At 37.9% G+C, this 26,243-nt stretch overlaps 1 protein-coding gene across 3 annotated transcripts in view; it reads right to left on the bottom strand.

The window, feature by feature from the left end:
* CA10 (carbonic anhydrase 10) overlaps positions 1-26,243 on the bottom strand; it is a 213,580-nt gene that overhangs the window by 148,812 nt on the left and 38,525 nt on the right. For all 3 annotated transcript variants that reach the window (XM_052808292.1, XM_052808290.1, XM_052808291.1), the window contains one exon: positions 25,119-25,193. In XM_052808292.1, the coding sequence (XP_052664252.1) occupies positions 25,119-25,193 (75 nt within the window). The remainder of the gene's footprint in view (positions 1-25,118; positions 25,194-26,243) is intronic.

The raw sequence follows: 26,243 nt of genomic DNA, 5'->3' as shown, positions 1-26,243 counted from the left end.
GCACAGTGCTGAACCCCTGAAAATCTGCCACCTTTATACAGATTCTGATAATGATATAGGATCAGGAAATACTTGCTGTCAACTTAGCATTCCATTTTCCGCTGTTAAAACTCCTATCAAAAACATGGTAAAGGAGAAATTCTAACTGTAAGGAAAAGGTTCCAAACTGGTGAGGCTCTGTTTAAATTAATAGAGTTGTGCTGGCTTTATTAAAAAGTGAGGGTTTGGTTCTCCATTATTTTCTGTTTTTAAAATATATCCAACTTAGCCTTAACCATCTAATATTTTTTTGGATGAATTGCTAAATCCTCAGATGGCACTACTTGGTGAACATAGAGCATAAATATTGTTCCTCCTTACATAGTACTTAATAGACCCAGTTTCTCTGTTCTTCTGAGAAATTCTGGTTGCTGTCTCTTGCTTTTACGTATTGGGCTGCACTTCATAATCCTCACTTGCCCTCAAGGGACTTGATGCCAAATTCAGTGCTAGAGCTCCCAACAGAATGACACCACTTTGAATTCAGCCTTGGCTGGTATTTCACCTTGTGAATTGAGGAAATGGATGGTTATGACACCTGTTATTTCCTTAGATTTCACATGCTCCAGATAACAGGAATCATTTTCAAAAGGCAAAGTAAAAGGTAGAATCTATTCAGGTAGAATCCAGTCAAGTGTGACTTGCACATGCCTTTCTGTCCCCCAAAACATGTTTCTGAATGATCTACAGTACTAAATTCCTTTTAAACAAAATCTCCCTCAAACTTGTGTTGTGGGCTCCTGAAACGATCAGGCTCTTGGTGTATACAAAAACTATTCCTCTGACATCTTCATTTTTTTTCTTGTGTTACAATTAAAAAGAAATATATAAAAAAGCATGCTCTTCTACGTTTTCTCTATGTCATTTATCTTATTCTGATTCTTCTGACAGCTTGCAATGCTTCCAAAGCTTACATTTCAAAGAATTTTTCAGCAGTTCAATCTTCTTTTGGGTGCCATGGTCTGGCCTCAATTCACGCAGCTGAAATAAGGCCAAGTGTTTTGAGGAGCAGCAGAGATTTATTTCAGAAGAGTTAAAGGTGGAATAAGCAGCATCAGGCTGCCTCCCCTTTCAGCAGTTCTGTAAGGTTGGGCTTAGATCTTCTGAAGTTCCCTAGATGAGGCTGGCCACAGGTTGCACTGAATGTGATATAATACCAAAGCATTATTTTCTCAGCTTCTGCTGAGGCAGCCTCATCAGCTTCTGAGAATTAAATCCCTCAGTGGCAGAGAGGAAAACATTCTGGAAACCTTCGTTGTTCCTCCTCTCTTCCTGGAGTGAGAGAAAGCACAAGGAGTACTAGCAGCAGCAAATGGCACAATCAGGGTTGTTCATTGTAACTGAGGGCAAGATCCTTGTTACACCTAGAAAAGAACTGACCACAATAAAAATGTTCTTCAGAACCAAAGCAGAAATGAATTTAGCATCCTTATTTTTCTGACTAATAGAAATCCCTCTATGGCAATCGATGCATCTGATTAAAGTTACTATTTAAAAAATTATGTGTTTGAAAGCACATGGATACACCATTTATAGTTATTGCTCAACAACTTGAATGATTCCAAAGACGTTATCAAGAAGGTGGTAAGAAATTTAACTTGTTCTACCACTGTACACAAATTAAACTGTTTAGTGCAGAGATCAGCATAAATAAGGAATTAGCAAACAGTGATGTGAGCATAGGATGATTTCTAATATCAGCACATGGATGTACTGGGCTCAGATACTGTAATTTGATTGGCAGTGCTTTATTAAGTTTTGGCAGCATTTAAGTAGGCTGGGAGTGCTGTTATGAAGCTCAAGCACATTAATCCAAGCTCCAGCTCTCGTTAATACTGATGAGTGAAGGCAGTTAATTGAATTATGTATGAAGTACTGTTGATTAAATATTTCACTCCTTGCTATAGAATTAACTCTGCTTTATTAAGAGCCACTGTTGTGTCTAATAGTGAATGTCACAGGGACCTTTTCTCAGCCTTTCACTTTCATTTGTTTTTAACCATCTGCTCAGGTTGCTTAAGTATGTACTGGCCTTTGAAAGAAATATTTTTGCTTTTCCCAAATGTTGGTGTGATACTGGAAAACTTTCATTCCCTTATAGGAAAGGCTTCAGTGAAACTTTTCAATTAGTTTTTCTCATTGACAATAGAAAAAGATTCTATGGATTACATAAACACACACTTTTGATGCTATCTTAAGAATTAAATACAACATTAACTGACTATTTTCATGTTACTTTGTTGCTGATTTCTACTTTTTTCTACTGTTTTAAAGTATTGCACATAAACCCAGGGACAGACTGTTAATGAGGGAGAGAAAGGTAAAATCCAGACACAGACTCTTAGGTTACAAAGAAATTGTAAAGCAGGGCTTTAGAAAATAAACTTATATCCTTTCAGGAACTCTGCTGAACAACTACAACAATTACTGTTCTCACCAGTTGGCAGATGTTTACAATTAATCTCAAAGACAAGACACCTGAAAGAGATCTCAGTTATTTAGCTGTTCAAAGACAACATGACAAATGCTAATTAGGACACTGGCAACGGTTTGAAAACAACAAAAGCCTCAGCATTGTCAAGACACAAAGGTTACTCCTGGACCATGTTGTCAGAAGGCTGTATCTCACTGTTCTTTCATCCCTTCCTAAGACGTGCTATAAGATAGCAAAACATACTGAAATTATGTTCACTGAAGTTTGGTACTAACATATGTACTAAAGAATATGGAATACAGTATGCAAAGTGTATAAAGTCGCAAGCTTCTATAGTTAAAAATAACGATAAGCATTTTTAAAATACACAATGTTGGAGATCTGACAAAGAACTACTATTTTGTTTTCAATGCAGAGAACACATAGCCCTTTCATGATCAGCCCTGAAATATTCTAAGAATAAGCTTTCTGGTGATGGTCCCATTCCTGGACATATGTAAAAGGTTTTCAGTGAAATGAAACGAAACACTGTAGTGCCCAAGTGACAGGATACAGAAAATGTACATCCCAAAACACAGAAATGCAACATTTTCACTATTCCGTATTATTTCGTAATCCATTTATTTCATAAAGACAACTGAGGAACAGTCTTTTTAAAGTGTCTTTGGAGAATAGAAAGCTGAGAGCAAGTACCTTTCTATAGATGTATTATGACTCTTTTTTTTATTTCCATTGCTTACACTTGTGTGTCCCCAGGAAAATAATTTTTTTATAATTAAGTTGATGTTATAACCAGAAACAGTGAAGGAAATGCTCTAAAACATTGTTTAATGAAAGTGAATCAGATATTTCTTAATTCAAACGGCAAGAATACCATGAGTTAGCATCAGAGGGTAGAGCAAGGCCTCTAATTAGGTTATTCATTGCTTTGACATGATTTTTCCCTTGGTACTCTTTTAATTATGATGTTCTAAAACAAAATTTCAAGAATGCAAATACTGTATTTGAAACCCTGTTTCATGATACAAGTTTACATTTTCATATTGAGATGTCTTTTCCAAAAGAACTATAATGATAACAGTGATTTGCACATACGGTTATGAATAATGGAAACGGTCTGTAGATGGAGCATCGAACTCCCAGAACCAGAAAATTTGAATCCTTCCTATTTACCTATGAAGTCTTGTATAATTTGTATCATAGATGCACAGAACTGATATGCTAGTCTGAAGCAAGTCCTTTCTCATGTGGGGATAAGACTTAGCCTTGTGTTAGGACTGTTGGAAAGGTTTATGGGAGGGAGGTAAAAACAGTTGAATTTGATCTGAGCCAGGGGTAAATTTCTCTTAACTCACACTGAAACCCAGAAAACAATCTTGATGGCCTATTATGCAAGTCTTTCAAAACCAGAGGGGTGTCCATAACATTAGCTAATTACAAGATAGGATTAATCTTGATTTTTCTTCTACTCAAATATGATGGTGCCATCCATAGCCAGACTAAAATGGCAATTCAGCTTTCACAGCACTGTGAAAGACAAAGTATCTTAACAGATGATAGGAGGTCCCTCTCTGAAACCATGGATTCTTTCTGTATTTTGAAGGATGGGTTCAAGGAACACAGAACAAGGACCAAAGGCAAACATACAGAAACTAGAGCTAGAAAACTGTTTGTTCTCAAAGTTAGAATGTGAGTCACTTTGCCATTGCAAAGTTAGTTTCTTTTGCTTTGGAAGATATTTTGAGGAGAGCAGGGTTCCCTGAAGACAAAAGAGACTGGATGATGCAATAACTTCATCTTGGAAAGTGCAATCCCTGTTGCTTGGGGTGAAGACTTACACTACCTAGAACCATTGTCTAAGTCCATGTAAAAATGGAAAAAATGGTTACCAACAGAGGCTGGAAGAGTGCATGTCCATAGAAGGTCCAGCTGGAATTTTGAACTGCTTATGAAAATATTGATTTCAGAGTTGCAGACTGAGGAACGGATGAGGAGGAGGCTGATAGCCATCTGTGGAGGAAGCCTTGCTTGTTTCTCATGGGTTCCAAAGATCATGAAGTGCTGTTGACAATGCCAGTTGGCCTGCTGCCATGAGGCTTCTCTGTTCTATCAAACAATCTCTGGGAAGCTTGCTCATAAAATCATAGCATATATCCCAAAACAAGTACCGCTTGATATTTCTTCACTCAGAAAGCTAATGAGAAGAAGATTTTCTTCCCAATGCTCAGATTTCTAGGGCTTCCCTTGACTGGCTGTGTTGGGGGCATGACAGGGTAAGTCTCAGGAGAGTTGTTGACAGCCTTACTAGAAGTGTTTACTTAGGACTTTGTGCCTTTTCTCCAATCTTTTAGGCTTGCCTACATGAACACTTCCATATGACCCATTCCAAAGACTATGGCTGATTTACATTGTTTTCCAGATCCTGGAATCTCTTTGGTACTGTGAGGACAGGTGATGGTTTTGTCATGTTGACTGTTACCTTTCTGTTCTCTCAATCAAATAGGACTGTTTCTCCAGTAGAGAGAAATGGAACCCTCTTCTTTCTTGGAGAGAACTGAACCTGGAGGGTCACTATTGTTTAACACTGCTGAATTCTCACTGAACGAACCAGATATGAATTTGCTTATAACTAAGCTGAATGTGGTTTTCTCCTTTCTCTACTTTGAAGAAAGTTACTGGAAAAGTCTCGTTAGTATAAACCAGCAGAGGGCCTGGTGTAGGCAGCTAGGCTTTAATCAGTTGATTAGGTGCAATATCTACAAATTAGTTTCAACACAACTGAGTGGCAAGACACCGGACATTAAGAACTGTAGTATCTTGTGATGACGCCATGACAGTGCCAGAACACTACTGCAAATATGATTACAGTGACATGAAATACATACAGGCTTCCATCACTGGTGCCTTAAATACCTCAATACTCCTTAAGTACTTCTAATACTGTATCTCGTTATTATGTGTACTGAATGGCAATACCATGGAGAGCTGAGAACCAAAAAGGTACCTGAAAACCTCAAACACAAAGGAAGCTAGTTAGTGCTTTTGGACAGAGATGCTTTGGGATGCTTCTACAACAAGGAGTTCTTATTTCATTTTATTTAGGTATTTATAATCAGCTTGAAAATGCAAATGACAATGGGAGCTACATACCAGTCTTACATAATTATAACATAATGTGCACCTACAAATAAAAGGGTAGTCATTTTTACTGATCAATTTTTATTTTTATACCTCATACTACTACCATTTTGGTCATGGTAGAATCCAGAAGCAATTCCCCACACCCAGATTATTCCCCACACCCTTTATACTAGGGCAAATCTGAACTAAAGATTGTGAGACAAGACTTAGTCCCACAGACTCTAAATTTAGAATGAGAAATACCTACAGAACACGGTGCACTCAGTAGGTGATTCATTTCCTGTTGAAGATGATTCCTAAAAGTTCAAGTATCTCCAGAAGGTCACTCCCACCTTCAGAAAACATACACAACAACTTATTTTTAGAGTTCTGTAGAAATGCCTTGCCCACACAGTAAATTGGACATATGTTCTTGGATTTAGCTGCCAGTTCTGTGAAAGTTAAAAAATTCTGGGCTTACTGTTTTTACTAAATAAAATTTTCCATTTATTTCAGTCAAAGCAAAACCCAATTTTGCATAAAACTATTGCTCATGGACCTAGCAATCAGAGCTAAGTCTGCTGTTGACATTCTTATGCTTCATTGTGGGTTGCTGGTCCTCCTCCAAGTACATTCCTAACTTTAGATACAGCAGCTGGAAAGGATGTTGGATTAAGCGCATGCTAACTTGCATTGCTAAATCAGAGTGAAAATGGTAACTCTCCTCTTTTCTGTTGCTATCCTTTGCACAATATGGATATGCTGTTCCTCTATCCAAAACATCTTATTCTTCCTTTGCCGATTAGCCCTAGTAGCTTTCTATTGTGTCTGCACAGGAACAATGTGATGCTCATTAGGTTATAAATGAGACAATCAAATACCCAAACTCCTATGATCTTTTATCAAATTAATTACTTGCAGTAGATTCAATACTAGAAATATGTACAAAATTTCTCATAGTGCACAACTCTAAAGTTGGCATGTATTTTTGTAGGTGAAAGTAGAATCAGGATGGTTTGTTGTTTAAGGGTTCAACGATTCATGTTGTACTTGAAATTTAAAATCAGCTCAAATCCTCAATTCAGCTATGAATCACTGAAAACATTGGTTTGGATACAATACTCTAGATTATTTGCAAATGACAATGTACAAGCTATTTTAAAATAATAAGAGTATTCTGAAGGTATGTATTGGGTCTGGCTGAGATGGAGTTAATTCTCCCCATAGCAGCCCTCATAGCACTGTGCTCTGCATCAGTAGCTAGAAAGGTGTTGATAACACACCAGTGTTTTGGCTACTGCTGAGCAGTGCTGGCACAGCATCAAGGCTGTCTCCCCAACATTTTTGACCCCCCCCCCCTCAATGGCAGGCTGGGGCAGGGCAAGATCTCGGGAGGGGACATAACCAGGACAGCTGACCTAAACTAACCAAACAGATATTCCATACCATATGACGTCAGCTCAGATATAAAAGCTAAGTAAAAGGAGACGGAAGGGGGGCATTTTTGTCTTCCGGAGCAACCTCTACGCATACTGAAGCCCTGCTTCCCGGGAAGTGGCTAGACATCGCCTGCTGATGGGAAGTAGAGAATAATATCATTTGTTTTTCTTTGCTTTCGCGCGCGACCTTGGCTTTCACTTTATTAAACTGTCCTTATCTTGACCCACGAGCCTTTTGTTATATTTTCTCCCCCCTGTCCAGCTGAGAAGGGGGAGTGATGGAGCGGCTTTGGTGGGCACCTGGCATCCAGCCAGGGTCAACCCACTACAAGGTATATGAAGATAACTAGAGCTGTGCATCACATACAGCCTGGTACCCATGCGTGATGAAACTACAACAAAGAACAGAGTAAGAATTCTTTAGAAATAATGAGAAACAGGGTAAAAGTGCCAGAGAGACATTAGATGTTTCCAAGATGACCCATCTTTTTGCATGTAAAAATAAGATGATAGGCTTTTCCCAATATTGGTTGGCTGATATTAGCACAGAATTATATACTATCATCCTGATTTACTGTGGCTTATTTCTAGAAACCTGATTCTAAAAGCCCAAATCCTTTCAGAAAAATATTCACATAAAAATGTAAAATGTTAAAAACCATAAAAGAATGCATGAATAAAGTGACTCCTTTTTGACAAGACAGTGCTGGAAAAAAGGTTGAGCATCCCAATGGTTGTTTCAGTTCTTAAAAGCAATAAACCCCCCCCCCAACCTGAAATTATTTGTGCATCTTCATGCAAAGATCTCAGTTAGCATTCAAGGAGCACTTTATACATCTCCACACATCATAAAAATCCACTGAATTAAGCTTTGTCTTGTAGTGTAATTTACATCTGCTGTTCTTCAACTACTAGATGAATTTCTGTGATAGATGTATTATTTCCTGCTATTGTTACACAGCTTACATAAGGAATGCTGTAGATAAACATTTTGTATATCAAACATTTGAGTGTTAAATGTTAAAAGTGTCAAAACTCTCTATAGATAGGTGTTTATACACATGTGCACGTGTCTGTATACACCCCAACTGGAAAACCATGTAGTAAAGAAGGCAGTTTTGAAAAACCTGCTTGAAAAAAACAGAAACCCAATCAGCACGAATAGAACAATTCATTTAAGATGTTAGAGGCTAGTGACATTTAATATTGTGATCCTCTTCTCTGGTCTTTGGTATTTTGATTTGCACTACACGATAGCTGGGTCTGTTTGGAGGTGTTGGTTGTTTTAGAGGAGGGAAATGCAAGAAGCAGAATTTGATCACTTATTAGTGCAATGCCTAAAGATACAGCTATTTCTGCTTATTCTTCAGACCAGGTAGGTTTGTGGAGCTCCAGCGGGCGCCTGAATGTCTCTGCTGAAGCAGTGGGGCTCTCAGGATGAAAAATCCAACTGAGCTCATGAAAAGGCTAACATTTGGTCATTTCAGTTAAGCTTATAGTGAATTCAGACTCCGAGAAAGAACAAATTTGGGCATTAGCTCAGGCAGCTAATGAGGAGATGTAAATATATTTGGGATTATGTCCATTCATAGTATGAAATTCTCTCTGTATTTAACAGTTACTTTCATGCAAAGTATGGCAGGGAGAGAATATAAAATAAAGTTGTACTGTGAGAAGATTACCTATAGCCATTTGGAGGTGAGACACGGTATCACCTGGAGGTCACTGAAAATATCTATCACGAAGTGAAAAGGCAAGTTAGGGAGTGAAAACACATACCAAATTTAGAGATTCTCCGAATAAGGACACCTGAATCTGGTCCTATTTGTTAAACTTCTGCAGTAAAAAGAAAATACTTCACCAAAATATGTATTTGCCTGCATGTTTAACACTACAATATGAAGGACCCCTGTGCAGTTCAAGATAGTTTTAAAAGTCACATCAGCAAAAACTTTATCTCATAATCATAGAAGAATATGTACTGGGCTAGACTGCCCAATGCACTGTTTCTGACAACAGAATCTGGCTATAAAAGCAAATATATCAAGCCACAGAACTGGCCGTTTGGAGGGAAAGTGGAGCTTTCCTTTACTGACACAAAACAAGACAGAAGTTCTTGTGCCAATCCTTTTGCCTTTAGTACAGAAAAGCATGACAAAAATGTTCATTTACTCTATCCAGGGATAGCAAATGTCAGGGCTTTTGACAATTATTCTGTCTATAAAAGCACCAGAATCATACAGAATGCAAAGCAGCACCCAGTTACCCCCCTTCTACAGCCCAATCCCGCAAACATAATGTTTGAAGACAGGTCATGTTACAAGATTTAGTGCACTGTTTCTCTACAGAGGCAGATGTTACACAGATGATATTCTGTAGTTTGATACGGTTTGGGAAATGTGACTGTAGGTGTGTGATTAGTAAGCAAAAATACATTGTTAAAACACTTGTGAAAATATTTTCTTGTTAAAGTCAGCTGACTTTATTCCAACAGTTTTGTATTTAAGAGCCTGCAACTAAGAATCCCCTCTTCTCCAGTAATGAACAGCATGCTCCACAAAATTCTCGCTGTAAATATATGGCCCAGCAACAGTATTATGTACTAAGTAGTTGAAGGTGTCTTTATGTACATTATGCATGAAAACCAATGCAAAATCACGTTGCAGAACAAGGTCAAGCAGGAAATTGAAAATTAAATGCCAGTATCTCAGTAACAGCTTCCTGAAGGGCACATTAGAAACAGCTTACCAGAAATCTTCCCAGAAGCAGGCAAGAAACAATAACATCTTTCACCTGAACACATTTCTTCTACCTACACTGCTTTTATGTCATTTAACTTACTGTCCTGGTTTCGGCTGGGATAGAGTTAGTTTTCTTCCTAGTAGCTGGTACAGTGCTGTGTTTTGGATTTAGTGTGAGAATAATGTTGATAACACACTGATGTTTTAGTTGTTGTTAAGTAGCATTTATCTGAAGTTAAGGATTTTTCAGTTTCCCATGCTCTGCCAGCAAGCAGGCATACAAGCAGCTGGGAGGAAGCATGGCCAGGACAGCTGACCCGAACTAGCCAAAGGGATACTCCATACCATAGAACATCATGCCCAGTGTATCAACTAGGGGGAGTTGGCTGGGAGGGGCAGATTGCTGCTCGGGCATCAGTCAGCAGGTGGTGATGCATTGTGTATCACTTGTCTTCGGGTTTTTTTATTGTTGTTGTTGTTATATTCCTTTTCATTACAATTATTATTATATTTTAGTAATAGTAGTAGTATTATATTTTGTTTTACTTTAGTTACTAAATTGTTCTTATCACAACCCATGAGTTTTACTTTTTTTTTCCCGATTCTCCTCCCTGTGGGGAGGAGTGAGTGAGTGGCTGCGTGGTGCTTAGTTGCTGGCTGGGGTTAAACCATGACACTTTCTCTGGATTTCCATTTAATATATGGTCGGGTTTGGAGACGGGGGTTAACTTAATACTTCAGTTATTTAGCCCATTTTCAAACCCCAAGAGAACTAGAGAACAGTCTTCCAGGGACTAAAGTTCTTATTTAAAGGTGATTTAGATATTTTGGAACTTTACAGTCAGAATTATGATGGTCTTCAGACACTAAATGGTACAGTAGGTGCCTCCTGGGATCTTCTTATCTTCTTGCCTGAGCAAGTTGGATGCCCAATTCCCAGAGCCTTTTGGGAGAAACTGTGTATCTTATGTACTTAGCTCCTTTTCCTTGGCCCGTGATTTGCATTTTAAAGCACTTAAATAAAGTTTGTAGATCTGGCCATCAATCTTAAAAAGCCACTGGGACTTAGACTGCTAAACCAGTTCTGAAAGTGAAAACGGTTAGAAAACAAATATTCTGTATTTCAAACTGGGCTTTCTAAATCAAGAAATGTTGTTTATGAAACTAAGTAACTTTTTCTTTCTTCAATATTTTATAATATTCACATTCTGGAGCTCCTTCAGGTCTTTATCTTTATAATCTAGTGGTGTTTTAGGTAGAGTTTTTATGCAAAAACATGCAAATGTAAAGTGCTTGTTATAATTAATGGATACAAATAAGCATAAACACTCATGACTTGATGTAACAAGCTGGGAGAATTTCTGTTATCTTCTACAAATATTACTTGTAGCTTTGTATCCTTCCTTAAGCCTGTATCTGTGCCTGCCCAAGTGTACTATTAATTCAAAGCAAGCTGTGCAAAGAGTAGTTACAGAATTGGCAACAAAGGAGAAACAATGGTAAGACAAACAGAAACCTGAGCATCATTAATACAGGAGAAGAGCTTTATGTTTTTCAATTCAATGCAATGTGCCACTTCAATTAGTACTTTTCCTTTGGTCCTCTCCAGAATTCCATTGTGGTTACACTGAGTTAGAGGTGTAGGAAGAGAGTCATATCTCTGCGTGCAACTCTTATCTCATTTCCCATCTCAACAAATACATAATTTTCATTTTCATCTTTCTTCCCTCTTAATTTTCTTTTTTTTTTTACTTAAACTAGGCATAGGAGTTGCATGAAAAATAATGTAAAATAAGTTTGGATACAGTATTTAAAGTTCTACCTAAAAATGATTTTGCACTGGACAGTGTCGTTAACTGGGAAACTAAATCCAAGCAGTTGACAGTGAGAATAATGTGACTGTGACCCTGAGACAGAGCCTGTTCATGTCAAGTGGAAGGACCTCCATTGATTTCACCAGGCTCCGAGTGAGGCACCATCTTCTTACTGCTATACTCTCTAGAACTAAAAAGCCACAAGTCCTGCCGCAAAACAATAAGCCCATAAACATGAAATTACAATGAGCAATAAAATCTTGAAAGACTAGTTTCTCTATTACTTTAATTTATACTCCTGTTAACCAATTTTAAATCCACATTAAAATACCGGGTAATTCTAAAGATGTCAGTATGTGGATAATAGAGCCTGCCAAGGCCATGCAATGTGTTTCAGCCATATCCTATCACACTTCAGTCATTTATTTCTTCTTTATTTTAAGAAAGCCTAATTTAAGACTAGGAAAAAAAGCCATTTGAAGACGCCTAACTGCTGGATAGGAAAAGCAAAATGGAATCAGAACTCACTCCTGGGAAATGGCCTGACATGCAATAGTGAATGGGTATTCTGTAGCCATGGCCTATGTAGCCTAGCTTGAAAATACAGAAAAGTTGACTACATTATCCGAGATGCTTTCTCCTATGTTGTATGCTATATTCTGTGAGTCACACAGAACAGCTAAATTCTGCAGTTCTAAACTGGGACTAAAGCTGGGAATTAGCCATCTTTCCTATCTGCATGTTGTAGAAGGGCAGCTGGCCCATGATACGGCTTTAACTACATCTGGCTGAGATTTGAAGGAGCAGCTCTTCTCAGAACTGAGCATCCTATTCATCCTACACCTGTTAGTGCTGTGGTAACACTAGCGTGATCCCAGGTACAAAGGTTTATTACTTCCATTCAGCCCCTCCCCTCCATGAGAAAAATAGGCTAGAGTATTAAAACACAATATCCTCAAAAAGCACGTTATTAATGCAATTGCAGTGTAAACACTCTAGAAGAAAGGAGATGGAGGCTACACTGCATAGCTGTGTTAATAAGTAATTTCACTCCAGTTAGATGTTGGAAAGAGACGGTTTTAAATAAAACTATTGTAAAAGGAATACAATCTTGCAAATACTGATTTTTATTTTTTAAAAAATCAGTTTCGGATGTCCTTATTCAAGGGATGTAGCACTTGTCTCAGTAAGCAAATCCCACTGTTTTCAGTGGGACCTATTTTCAGACAAAAGTAATAACCTATGATTTTCAAAACTGGCAGTGGCTGGCTTTTGTAGGGACTACTTCAGCCAGACTTGCTTTCTAATTATTCTAGTGTAGAAACAAAGTAACACCTGGATTTCAGAGACATTACTAAACCCAATGTGAGCAAAGTATTTCTTGTAAGCAAGGAAGAAAATTCCATCTCCTCACCATCTGATTGAAATGTCATTGTTTTAATGCTAGTGCTTTTCAACCTTTGGGTTTGTTTTTAAACTGAAGCACAGTGGCTGTGCAATTGGCTATTACTTGGCCTGCATACATCCACACTTCTTCCTTCCTCACTTCTGACATTATAACACAGTATGAGATAATGCCAAAATTTCATTGCAAAAAATCATGTAACATTCTTCAGCTCTATTAAAATGAGCCTTTGAAATGGAAAATCTGGTAATGCACATAAAGGAGGTATGCTGAGTCCGTATTGCCCATCCTGTTGCCTACTGTTGCTTCTCTGTTGGGGCACCTGTACCACTTCCATTTTAGTCAGCCAAAAGACGTGGGTTTCTCCAAAGGATCTGCAGGAACACCTTTTTTCTTTTTTAGTCAACAGCATAGGGACAGTAGGCAGACTAGCCTCATGACACAGGTATCTACACTGGTTGTTTAATTCTCTCCCAGCCTCCATATTGTTGCCCTGAACTCACTTTTTATCCATCTTTCTTCACCTACATCTCATTTAATATTTGTAAAATGACCTGTGTAAAGACCTTCATTCTTCACCTAAGCCCCCATAACTGAAGTTTCTAGATACTGAAGACACAGAAAAAATAAATTAGGGGGAGGTCATAAAAAGGTCCTAAAGAACCACCTCTGTGTTGGGATGGAACACCTTATCAGCTATGTGCTCTGGTGTCAAGTGAACAACTTCCAGTGTGCTTATTTTGTGCTACATACTTCAGAATTTTTCTCTTTTGACCAGATACTGAAAGGCTGTAGGGTGTGATGTTGTCGACATGCACTTGTGAATTACAGCAATGCCATTTGCACAGCTGTATTTAACGACCTGTCAGGTTTCCCATTATGATGTTATGCTGTTATTTTCAGGGTTTATGTGCTGACTATAAAGATGGTTACTGCTTGGTCTGGAAACTCTAATGTATTTTTGTTCATTTTATAAATACAAAATGAAAAAGTGCCCTAATGTAAAACCACTCTCTATTCAGAAAGGAAAAAGTGACAATTTTAAGTAATATTTTCAGTAGCAGAAAGAAGCAATCAATAACATTCAGGAAGCTTCCTTCTTTGGCCAGAGTCATTAACTATAACATGATTTACAGCTCTGAGCAGGGTCAGCAGGTAGCCGGAAATGCATTAAGAAGGTGACTGTATTTTATGGTGAGTTTCTTTGTAAGAGAGAGTAAATCTTTCAATGACCACAAATAGCATGTGCCCAGAAAATACCATGGTGGGGTGATGTTATACGATAGCTGTATTTTAATGTGTGTAAGTAACAGCAGTAAAACTTCTCCAAATAATAATTCCATGTACTCGTAGGCAGGCAGACATGGTAAATGATGAGCACAGATTTTGCTCCCGAGTGTGTTCAATAGATTCATGGTCCGGTGAATTCACAACTGACCTTTTTAGAGAGGTGTTACAAGAGGAGGAAATTTTCACTGAGTACAAATGAATGGTTTCAGACTACCGCTAGCAATCCCCTAATTGAAGAGCCTAAGTAATCCTACACATACATACACAGTACTTTCAGAAATAAAGTTCTTGCAGGCTACTGAAAAAATACTATAATAAAACAATCCTCTGAGTCCATATTTACAACTTAAATCATAGCAGTCTATGAGGAAACTACTTGCATACTATATGTTGTAACTACCTTTAGGTAACAGCCTCATTTCCTTTTCTTTTTGACCTCTTTCTCCATTAGGCAGGGGACAGGATTTGACAGGGAAGTTCTTTGTGAGTAACAGTAAAGCTTTCATTTACAACAAACAACAAGAAGAGTTACTCTGTGTAACCATACACAGAGTAGCGGTGTGATCTTATTTCACAGGAGTTTATTTTAACCACAGATAAGGGTGTAGCTGCAGTGACCATATTTTACTCTGTATGAAGTGGCAAATTCTACCCGAATTACACTAAATTGTGCTAATGAGATGTATGAATTGCAAACTGCATGCTGTATTTATATAGAGTCCTCAGTGGTGCTGGGTTCATCATCAGTGTAACAGTTAGGAATAATCTCCCTGAAGTCACTATGATATCCTGATGTAAATAGTCTCAGTGAAATGAAAGGCGGATTCCGAACAGATAATTGCAAATTGTAATTGTAGTACTCTTAAAATACAATTCTCTTCATCAAAGCATTTTACAAGAGTATTTTTTGTAAGTGGGATAATGACAAGAGGAGCAGTGAGGCAATCTCTTAGTGTCACTCATTATTTCCATGCTATACTGCGATCCCTTCCAGTTCTATATCATCCCATACAGGTTTATGGAAGAAGTACCTAAGCCAACATAAGCTGAAGCATTGTAACCCTTCTATGATTAAGTACAATTACATGCCACTACAGAAGAACATTATTAGCACAGAAAATTACTATTCCTTGTTATTCTCAGTGACTTCTTTCTCCATGGGTCGCTAACTTATTTTATACTATACAATGAAAATCTATAAAGAAAGGGTTTTTTCAATGTAGGGAGTGATGACTGCTACTATCTGTCTTGTACAAAAACACATGCACACACACAAAAAAGACAACTACTATGAGGTAATTAATAGCCAAAGCTCCAAGTCCCCTCCTTACATAATCAACCATGGCAGATGTCATTACTCACTTTCAGTTTGGATTATTAGCTTAGAAAAGTTCCTTGGGTCTCTAAGCAGCCACTAATTCTCCTATCAGATTTCTCTGTGCTTCAATTCTACTCCTCTAAGCCATGGATACCATCAAAATGTCTACTGCCAAAGGGTGACAAGAACTACTAAGATATTGTGTGAAGATTAGCCTGTCAAGGCGCGAGATAAGATAATCTTCTTGAATATACCAATACATATACTCAGCAGCACCAACGTGCAGGAGCCTTGCTGTCTGGCAGTTAGAACTATCCTGAATAATCCTCCAAAGTAAGGATTTACAGTCTTTCAGTTATTAATGACTTAGTCATGGACTACTGTTTCAAATGCTTTTATACTTAGCTTGTCAAGAATACGATAAACCCTTTCCTTTATATACCAGTATCTATACTTGGAATTCCTTCCATTTCTTTTAGGTCACAGTGAAGAACCTAAGAAAAGAAAGATTCCTAATATTAGCCTTACCTTTTTATTCCAACCCCCAAACTTTTGATGATATATCTAAGGTCCTGCATAGGAATGATCCTTCTTTCTTTAAGCAAAAGCTTAAGAGGATGTGCTCATCATGGAATGATGAACCCTTGAAAGATCACAGAAGTGGGCTTGCTGGCTTTTCACTTTTAAAAAGTTCAAAGTGGGCTGGGATAATATTTAAAAAAAAAAATTGCATTAAATTTGCAGAAAGAGCAGTTACTTAACCAACAGTAACTGTAGGTCTTCAAGATTCTGTAACGATTGTAGATTCCACATTGTGCAGGACAGCAGATGTTTTGGATACTGCTCCCTGTTCTCCTGTTTGAGGATATAAATGCCCAAATGGTAACCACCATCTTTTAAACTTCTCCCCAGCTAGAAGCCATCATTCATGCAGGTTGTGGTAGCCCTACCAGCTACAGCTGTCTCAAAGAATTAGTGGTACTTAATTGTTCTTTCTTCTTATAATCCATACTAGTGTCACTGCAAGGTAAACAGCAACCACTTCAGGATAGTGGGAAAGAGGATTTTCAACTTCATCAAAAAGTAATGGGAGTACCGCTATCCCTAAAATTGGCATCTAACCTAACAGCAAAGTGTGAGGTACAATAATTGACAAGGATCTGCAGATTACTGCCTTGAAGGTCTTCCATATTAGCACACTCTTGAAGTAGAAGAGGGATACTGCTTGTGTCCTAGCAGGAGGAACCTGTGGGTTCAGCAGGAGAGGTACTAGACAGCTGGTAACACAGCAAGATACAACATGCTACCAATGCAGTATTTGTCATTAAAGGGAAGGCTTGACCTTTGCAGTGCCTGACTGTGGCTCAAAATAGACAGGAAGACAACTTGAATCATTTGGTCCTGTCAGTATAATGAAGCAAAGTCCGAAATACATCTGTTATATGCAATTTTTCTTCCATGGATATTAATCATAACTGAGGAGGAAAAAACACACCCAAGAAAGATGATTAGGCTGTTAAGGGAAAAGGGATCTGAGACCACTTTAGCAAAGAACTGTGGTCCAACCACAAGTCTGGCAAGGTTTAAAATTTCAGATTTTCAGAGTTTTCTTCTGTGGTTAGTTCACATTGCTTGCCCTCTAAAATTTATTTATTTGTTTTGTTGAAGGAGTGAAGGAAGCTTAGGGGGAAAAAAAGTATTCAGAGATCTGTTTGCAAAATGGTTGCAGCTACAGGCCATATGCAAGACAGCAACTTACTCTGTTCAAAAGGCCCTTGTAAAAAGGGCTGCATAGATGGGTATTCAAAGGGGTGGGAAGGACCTGAAGACAGTAACTTTTTGAGTTCCATGCCGGTAACAAAAGCACCTGTAATGGATGATCCCCAATCCTGGGGTCCTTGGTCAAGTAAGAAGGGAGCTATGGGAACAAAATCACAGTGCCACCAGGTGTTGTGAAGGGGAGAAGGTCCATGCTGCAGGCAGGTAGACAGATCTGCCCTCTTCTGAGTGTGTTCCCTGGAGGCCTTCTGCCAGGACACCTCCTCCACAGTCAGATTGCCCTGGAGAACCACACTGTGTAGCGTCCTGTGGTCCTGTACATCTTCCCCTGCATTGACTCAAAATTGTGTTATAGTCTTCTTTCAGTGCTAAACAACTACAGGAGAAAGCGATAAAAAGCTGGAGCTATTTCCTCCTGATTAAGAAATATTCTACCTATTACTATCAAGTATAGAGCATCTACAGACAGTAGGTTGTCTCTGAGACTGTCTGTTAAGTGTGACCTTAGACTACCTACCACTGGAACATTAAAGGTACCCAGGCCATAAACAGAGGAAGGAAACTGATATGACTAGGCCTAACATAGGCTATCACAGCTTTTATAATGCAGTTGGGACAAGATAATGTGACTAACCTACTTACCCCATCAATCTCCCATTTTTACTCCCTTTCCTCCTTTTTGTTCCTCCCTTTTATTCCCTTTAGAAAGGGAGTTTCTAAAAACCTCTTGCTGCTCATCACTTTTGCATCTCTGGATAAGACACCATTCAGAAAGGTGTAGCAGCAGTTTTTCTTCCTGGCTTGAGACTGACCATAGTTATTAATTCAGGAAACAGTCTCACAGAAAGCTTCTAGGGAGATTTCTAGGTAATTCAAAGCTAGCTAGAAACTAGGAACCAATTAGAAGAAAATTTCCTGTAGGTATTGGGAAGCCATTGCAGAAGTTGGATGTAGCTAAAAACAATTCAGCATATTGCTAGTTAATGCAGCCATCCTTATTTGCACCTTCTTCTAAGGGCCAGTCACTGGCAACAGAAATGGCCCAGCTGAAATTACAGCAAACAGGGCTGTCCTATCAGCCAAAGTGGTTTATAGCTTTAAAGTTCATTTTGCACTTCTTACAGGATAGATGAGAGTTCAGGATTCAGGTTGGTTGGCAACCCCAGAGAAGTATCGCTACCAAAGCGTTTAAGACAAAGCCCTTAATCCTGCTTAATTACTAAGAGGAAAGACCATTGGATGACAGACAGAAGAATGAACACCTTGTGTATTCTCACTTGAACTTGCTAAGAATGTGTCCATTACTCAAGCAAGATGCCCCTACTGCACGTCCTAGAATATCATTAAATTGACACTTTTGTTCAGCAGCCACTTGTAGCGTTTTCTTAAATGAATAAATAAATCCCATTTCTCACACATACATCTTCACAATCAATGTCAACTTTGATCCTTCTACCACTGCTATGATTGCTATTGAAGGAGTACATTACAGATCACCACTCAGGGTATCTTCCATTATTTCTCCATCTATTCATGCAAGCAAGTAGATTCACATTTGTATTAAAATCAGGTAAATTCATAAAACAACTCACAGTATTTATATTTGCTTAAAGCTTTGTATGATCGGAAGTTCAGAGACATAGATTGAGACTGTTAAATACACTTCTTGCTATAAAGAAGCATGGCATGGTTCTCTCAGTTATATCACTGACTTGCCAAGGGACATTTCATCTCCCAGTAAAATGTTACTATCCACACAACAGGAGCATGGGAGGCTTTGTCAGGAAAATCCAACCCATGAAATCATTAATCTAGAAAACTCAGCTTTAATTCACACATAGTACCCATAAAACTCTTTTAATAAGACTAATTGTTAACTAAACCTGGAGACCAAGTTGTATCACATGGAATTGTACTTCCTTGTGAAGGTACACTATTATGTAGAACCATAACGAGATCCTAATACGCTAAATTCCACTTTTTTCCTATTGAAGTTCAGGGATAAATCAAACCTCACACCTCTAGGTGTGAGCCACTCTCTAACCAGCCTCTTTACACTTTTATGGAAGATTCAAAATTACAGACTCATTCTGATGGTCTCATTAAGTACGGCACTACTACTAATGTGAGAGTGTCTCAAAGTCAGTGCTGTAATTTGGTTACAATTCATAGGAAGATGACCAACTGTTGCCATATTTGTATTAGAATTGAGGCCATCAAATGTCTCCCCTCAACAGTGTTCCTTTCTTCTTCCAAATTAAAAGCAGTCAACTCATCTGTTCCTTGCTATTTTAAAATAATGAATTGAATCAACAATTCATTGAAAAGTGAGACAATGGTTTTACATTTTAATTATATCTAACTCCCATGCAAAAATACAAAAAAAATCTAGTTTCCTTTCTAGTTACATGATTTGTAAACAGTCAGTTTTTGCAGAATCACCAAAGGAAGTAAGAAACCAAGAAAATATTTGGTACAAAATATATTTCCTTCGAGCTATCTTTAACTGACAACCAAAGCTGAAATATTACACATACTAATCTAAGTTCAAATCAATAAGTGAATGATTTCCAGAATCTATGCTCTATCACCCTGAAGAAATGAAGTGTTCCAATATATTGCTTTCTAAAAGAAAAACTGCTATTATTGTTCCAATAAATAATTATATATGGCTGGTTAATTCTTCAGAGTCGGCATCAGACTGAATGATTTTGAAGAGTGTGTGCAGACTGTTTAAAACACTGCTGTAGCTCAGACAGCACCACTGTTTTCACAGACAAGCAAAATGCACCAGACTGGGAGTGATGCTGCAGCTTCCTGAAGTCCCAAAGTAAAACTAGAAGAAATTTTATAGTTAGTACAAAAGTGAGCAATGCAGGAGTAGCAATTAGCAGGTTTATGTTTTGTATTATTCAGGCAGCCAAACTAAGCGATCACTAGTCTCAATGTATGAAATAGACCCCTATGCGATTGGAGGATGGCATAACACACAAGCTTTTCAGAAAGTTTAAGATGTGTTTGGGTTTGAAGTTTTGTATCTCTCAGTTTCAGGCCATGGACAAATAGTTCATGGTTCTTACAGATGGGTTCTGCCCATCAAAGGTTATTTTTGGACATGTACATAAAGACATTTGTAGTTTAAAAGAAACCTTAAAGTTGTAATGAAAGAAATCTTAAAGCCTGCACAGAAGAAACTAGGGACACTTGAACTGCCTGTGTGGGCCATAACAAAAGCACATGGTGATAGCAGGAATTTTAAAATCAGGTTTTGGCACTCATGCCCAAGATTGTCAATTGCTTCCTTCTTTTTCCTTGTAAATCATTACCAAATTCATGCATTTCCTCCTTGGGGGGAGTTTCTCAGTGCTTCACAAACACTGCCCCAGTGTTCTTTTTGAGTCAGTGTAGCTTTGCCAGCTGGTCTATGTTGGGGCATAATCCCATCAACATGATCCTTGCAAAAGGCAGGAGCAGCGTTATCAATCTCTAGCAGTCTTTTCCCTTTTATAGTAAAATGAGTTGTGAAAGGACCTACGAACATGGGATTTCTCAGAATCTCCAGGAAACAGGTAGCCTCTGATTTGGTGATCTGTAGCCAATAATGAATCACAGTGGATGTAGACCTTTATCTGGAATTAAAGTTGTTTTACAACCTTTATCATAAGGGAAGAGAAGAACATTATCTGCTCCTTCAGCAAAGTTCACTCATTATGTGGTAGAGATGGACTTCCTCCTCTTAGCTAAGATTAGCACTATCACCTTGTAAAGTAACTTTAGACTTGGTATAATTCAGTGAGGGTCATGAAAACAGTGTCTTCCCTGGGCGAGAAACACTTATGCCCTTGTATTAACATGTAGTCCAAAATTTCAGTAACAGGATGGAGTTCTGGCAAGTGAATTCTGTGATCACAAATTAGATTTAACCACCTTTGTATTTTATGCTTACCAAAGCCCACTTTTATGATGCTATGAAAAAACAAGGAGCAGTATGAAGAGAATCAATACAATCAGACACACAAGAGTATCAAAGGTTATGCACATCTATTTAAAGTAAAAGAAATGGTACAGAATAGTTTGAAATATTATTGCCTTTGCCACCCTGAAAATGCACTACTTCAGTGACACAACATATTCATAGTCACAGCAAAACTCAGCCAAACAAAAGATATGAAAAAGATTATTTAAATGTGTTTTAACCCATCATGAACTACTTTGATATTCCATACCAGAAAAAGTTTATGTGGTGAAAGTATGTAATATTATAGATTATTTGTTTATTATGCAAATCACTGTGCATAAAGAAAAGTATTCATCCTTCATCCTTGAACATTTCCTGAAATTTGATTTGGAACCTAATTTGCATTCAATTAACATTTTAAAGCACTACTTACTTTCTATTTTGTTTGGCTACATGATTTAAATCATAAAAGCAATTCTTTGCTTTTAGAAAAGGTGAGAGATGGGAGAGTGTTTTATGCATCAGTAGTATATACGCAGATCCAGCCATTGATGCACCTTCCTTCCTGCACTTGATAACTCTGCACCCTCATGTGCAAGGCTTGGCACTAAGAAAGACCTGAGCCACAGTTACTGTAATAAGAGAAGTTGTCAGTCGTGATTGCTCTCTTCTCTGTTGAGCAGTGCAAGAAGGGAAGTTGGGAAAGAGAGTGTGACGGGTCTTGTACCTCATCTCTGCCTATATCCTCTCCTACATGCGAGATACACATCAGTGATTGTAAGCCACTGGTTTACAGTGGAAAAAAACTGTGTCCAGATGAACATATTATATTAGAAGGGGACTTAAAAGAATTTTTCTAAAAATCTGTCCCAGAATAGAGGGAGTCTGGGATTTGGAGAATGTAGTGAAGTATGGTTTGATTTTAAGAACTACTCAAAGACAAATTTGCACAGGATCCACAGCATTTGTTAGGACTTGACTTAAATGCATCCAAAACAGAGTATTAAGTAGAAAAACTTACAAATGGCATATTCTAACCTAGGCATACTGTGATACACTCCTAAATGCATTCTTACACAACTATACATGAAAGAAGAAGTGATAGTTCAAAGAAAGACAGTGACTTTGCTTTGAAGTAGGCGAAAAGTATTCACACAGCCAAAGCTGTGACAGACAAACTCTAGCAACTCATCCTGGAGTGTTTTACAATGCTGTTACCCCCAATTAGTCATCTCTACACTTGTGGTTGCTCCCCTAAGCAGCTAAAGAGCTGTACTCATGTCAATCATATTAGCTTAGATGCCAGTTTTGAACTGCAGTGACAGAGTCTTGGACAAATATTCCTTTCTAATATCTTTGGGGGTGGTAAATTCCAGCCCTGGGACAGGACAAACAGCTGTGGAAAAGAAACATCTTAGCAGATGGCTATAGCTGTTGGCTTCAGTGCACATCAGTCAGCAACTTCAGCTATAGCTCAGACTGCCTTGCAGCTATCACCTCTCAAGTGCTAATTAGCATCTCATGTGAGATCTGATATGTGACTGCTAACATTATGGATAAACTTAATATGCACTAACATATCCTTTGTGATGTGTCAGTCTGAGATCATAACCATAAAATGCATCCTTGAAATGCTTTAAATATGGTTTTCAAAGACTCCAAAATCTGGGTGCTGCTGAAAAAAATTAGTTGTTTGTTCTGTAAAAATTCATGGGATTTCTCTCCTCTGCTGAGGCTTAAAGGTTGCAGAGTTGAATTTGAAAGAAACATGACAGTCTGCAAGAAAGGTGACCCCAAATTACCCTTGCTCTCTTCATGGCTGGTTCAGTGAGTTGTTCCTAATTGTCCTTCTGGGCCAATTCTTGAGGATGTGTGCGAGGTTAGTCCAATATTCAACATGTAGGGGTAATATGGGGTTCTCTCAGAAAGGAGGTCTCTCTCCATACTAGTCTAAAAGGTCCTCCTTCTTGAAAGTTTGAGTCATGACTGTTTCCTCCCTAATCTTCTAAGGGTGTTCCCAAGTAGAAATTTCTCACGCTATTACAACTAGAATACCACAAGCATTCCCTGATCACATATGTTTCTTTATATGCTGACAATTAAATTATTTTTCTCAATAACTTTAAGCTGAAATAATTAGAAGGTCTGTTTAGAAAATATATTTTTCATTCATCTTCTACTGGGCATCTACCTGGGTCATGCAAATCAGGAAAGCTGAAATTTCTTGAAAGCAGGTGATTATGTTCTCCAGGTTTCTTCCCTTGCTATCAACATTAGGAACTAAACATGCATAACAATACACTGCAGCATCTTTGACAGTCCAAACCAATCTCAAGTAAATCTGAAAAGCTACTTTATGCTACATCAATATGTAATTAAGCTCCAGGTTTGTAGATGTTGATTTTCATATGTGCTTTTCACAAGAATTTCAGTGCCAGGAACTTGTGGGTTGAAATACTTCATCTCATTTGCACTAGTATTCCTATCAAGATAATCAGCATTTTGGGTATTTCGAATGACTGTCAGATTGTAACTGTTGTCACAACAGTGAGAATATCTGATGATAGATCAAATCTACAGATTCTTAGGAATAGCTCACACAACAGCCAAGTAATATTTTCTAGTACTTTGAGGAAATAAAAATCATGTAGCAATTTTCATGGTACATTTATGATAGAACTTGAAGCACTATTTTAGCTAATATACATAAATTAATGCATATTCATCTCAACTGTACTGAAAACACACTGAACAAAATAATCACTGAATGTTTCTGTGTATCCTGAATGAGGAATGTACTGTCAAATCAGCTCCACAACTGAACAAAAAATGGAGGCTGCTAAAGTTTCCTGACTCCTCTTCTAAGTGGAAACATCTACTCAAATGGAACAGTGAAGACTCAACAAAATAATTCTGTTTGAAAGAAAGAATAAAATAATTTAGAGAAAGGGAGCACAAAAAGATCAGGTGTTAAATGTAGGTCAAAAACAAAATAAAAAATTGTCAGTCTAAGAACTACTAGTGTCTCAGGCAGCTTGAATCCTGAAATGTATTACAGATCCACAGCTAAAAAGAACAAGCTAAGGCCTACTCAGACCACGCAATACTTAAGGAGTATATAGCAATACACATGTTTTGGAGGAGTTCTACCAATACTGACCAATGCCAGGCCATTGCTAGCCAGAATTTCACTTTTGCCTATCAAATTCAGCTGCTGTTGCTTATTTAGATCCCTTTAGATGCCTACTAATTATTTACCATTTACTAAATCTTACTGAAGCCAAGTTAGGATTTCATCTTTTTTCACTCACTGTTTCTTGTTTCCAAAACAAAAATCAGTGAAGCTTGCATGTTAGGTTCATGTTTTGATTAGGTTCCTTTCCTAATACACTCTTAAATTTGTAAAAATGGCATTATCTAGAAGTGCTGCATCAGATAAGTAAGTTCAACCAGTTAACAATACTGCTTTTCAGTCCTCCCTTTCTCTTTTCTATACACAGAACACACACATTCACAAAGTAGCATCATGTTACTTTTACTGAGAGAAACCAGGAATGTCATCAAAGCAATTTGTTTCTCAGAAAACAGCCACGGTCTTTGGACAATGTATTGACAAAAACCTTGCTATGCTTCACTATAATGTGATGCTGAGTACTTGTGTACTTCAAATCTTTGCGATGGATAAAAAAACTAAAACCAAAAAATCTCCCCCAAACCCAACTATATTAATTCCAGTGAAAAGAATCTTTAATAAAAAATAAGATTTTTAAATTACACTTACCTGGAACAAAGCTTCCCTGGACCACCTCCTTATAAGCCCACCAGCCTTCATGGATTTTTGGTGAATTTTGTTGAGCTAGAAAGAAATAATCAAAGAAACCATAAAATTATGCAAGGCATAGGAAATATTTAATTATATAAGCTTTGGAAACTCTAAACAGCATATCATCTTCTACAGAAGAGCCATTCCTCAAGTTCCCAAGTGATGTTTATTCAATTTATTGAATTATGCTATCCATCTGTATCTTAGAGGACCTTGTCCCTGTTTCTCATTCAGTAAAACATACTCAGCTTCTGAAGAACTGATCACAACTTAAAAATTCAGGTAGAAAATCAGGATCTGCAGCACTGTTGATGGTTTCTGTGCCACCCATAAATTCATTATGGGATAAAAATGCAGAGAAAGAGTGCGCTCATACACAGTAGCCAATATTTGAGTCCAAGTTGGTGGACTGAAAAGCAGTTTCTCCCCTTCCTTTCCTAAGTTCTCCAACAATGTCTCACTTTGAATGGGAAGAAGTGACAGAATGAACAACAGGTAATAGCTGTGTCTATAACTGCTTCTCCTCTCATCCCTCTGAGTTCCAAAACCGGAACAGAAATGCATAGCCCATAGCTTCCCAAATATTGGCTTATGCTATAATGTTGAGGCAGGAATAGAAATATTTTCTGCTATCTTCTCTGTCTGCAATATAGCACTTGCTACTTATTCCCCACCGCAGTCATCCTGGTAGCTAGGCAAGATACTTGCTTCTGTTCCGCGTATGTGACATGCAACTCTATTACGGCTGCATTTGATAGCACAGTACAGTTACACGATGAAAGGTTTCTTTGACCAATACTCTGAAGGCTGTAACAATAAAAGTCTAAGATTTGGATAAGGTTTGCCCCTGATGAAGACTGTTGCTTAAATGACATCTCTAAATTCCTGAAAAGCTAAGAGCAGAAAGGTCTTGATCAATCAGTTTGCTGCTCATAAGGTCATTATTTCTCTTTGTCTTGAAGGAAATCAGAACTGGAGCAAATTTTGTGGTCAAAATGTAACATCTCTGTTAATTGGAAATACTTTCAAAGGGCATACAGACACACAGCAAGACAAACATGCAGTTGATTTCCATAAGATAGC

The sequence above is a fragment of the Harpia harpyja genome, chromosome 14 (genome assembly GCF_026419915.1).
Source record: "Harpia harpyja isolate bHarHar1 chromosome 14, bHarHar1 primary haplotype, whole genome shotgun sequence".
NCBI lineage: Eukaryota > Metazoa > Chordata > Aves > Accipitriformes > Accipitridae > Harpia > Harpia harpyja.
Note: the sequence above shows the minus strand (reverse complement) of the source record. Positions and strands in the feature narration are given on the sequence as shown.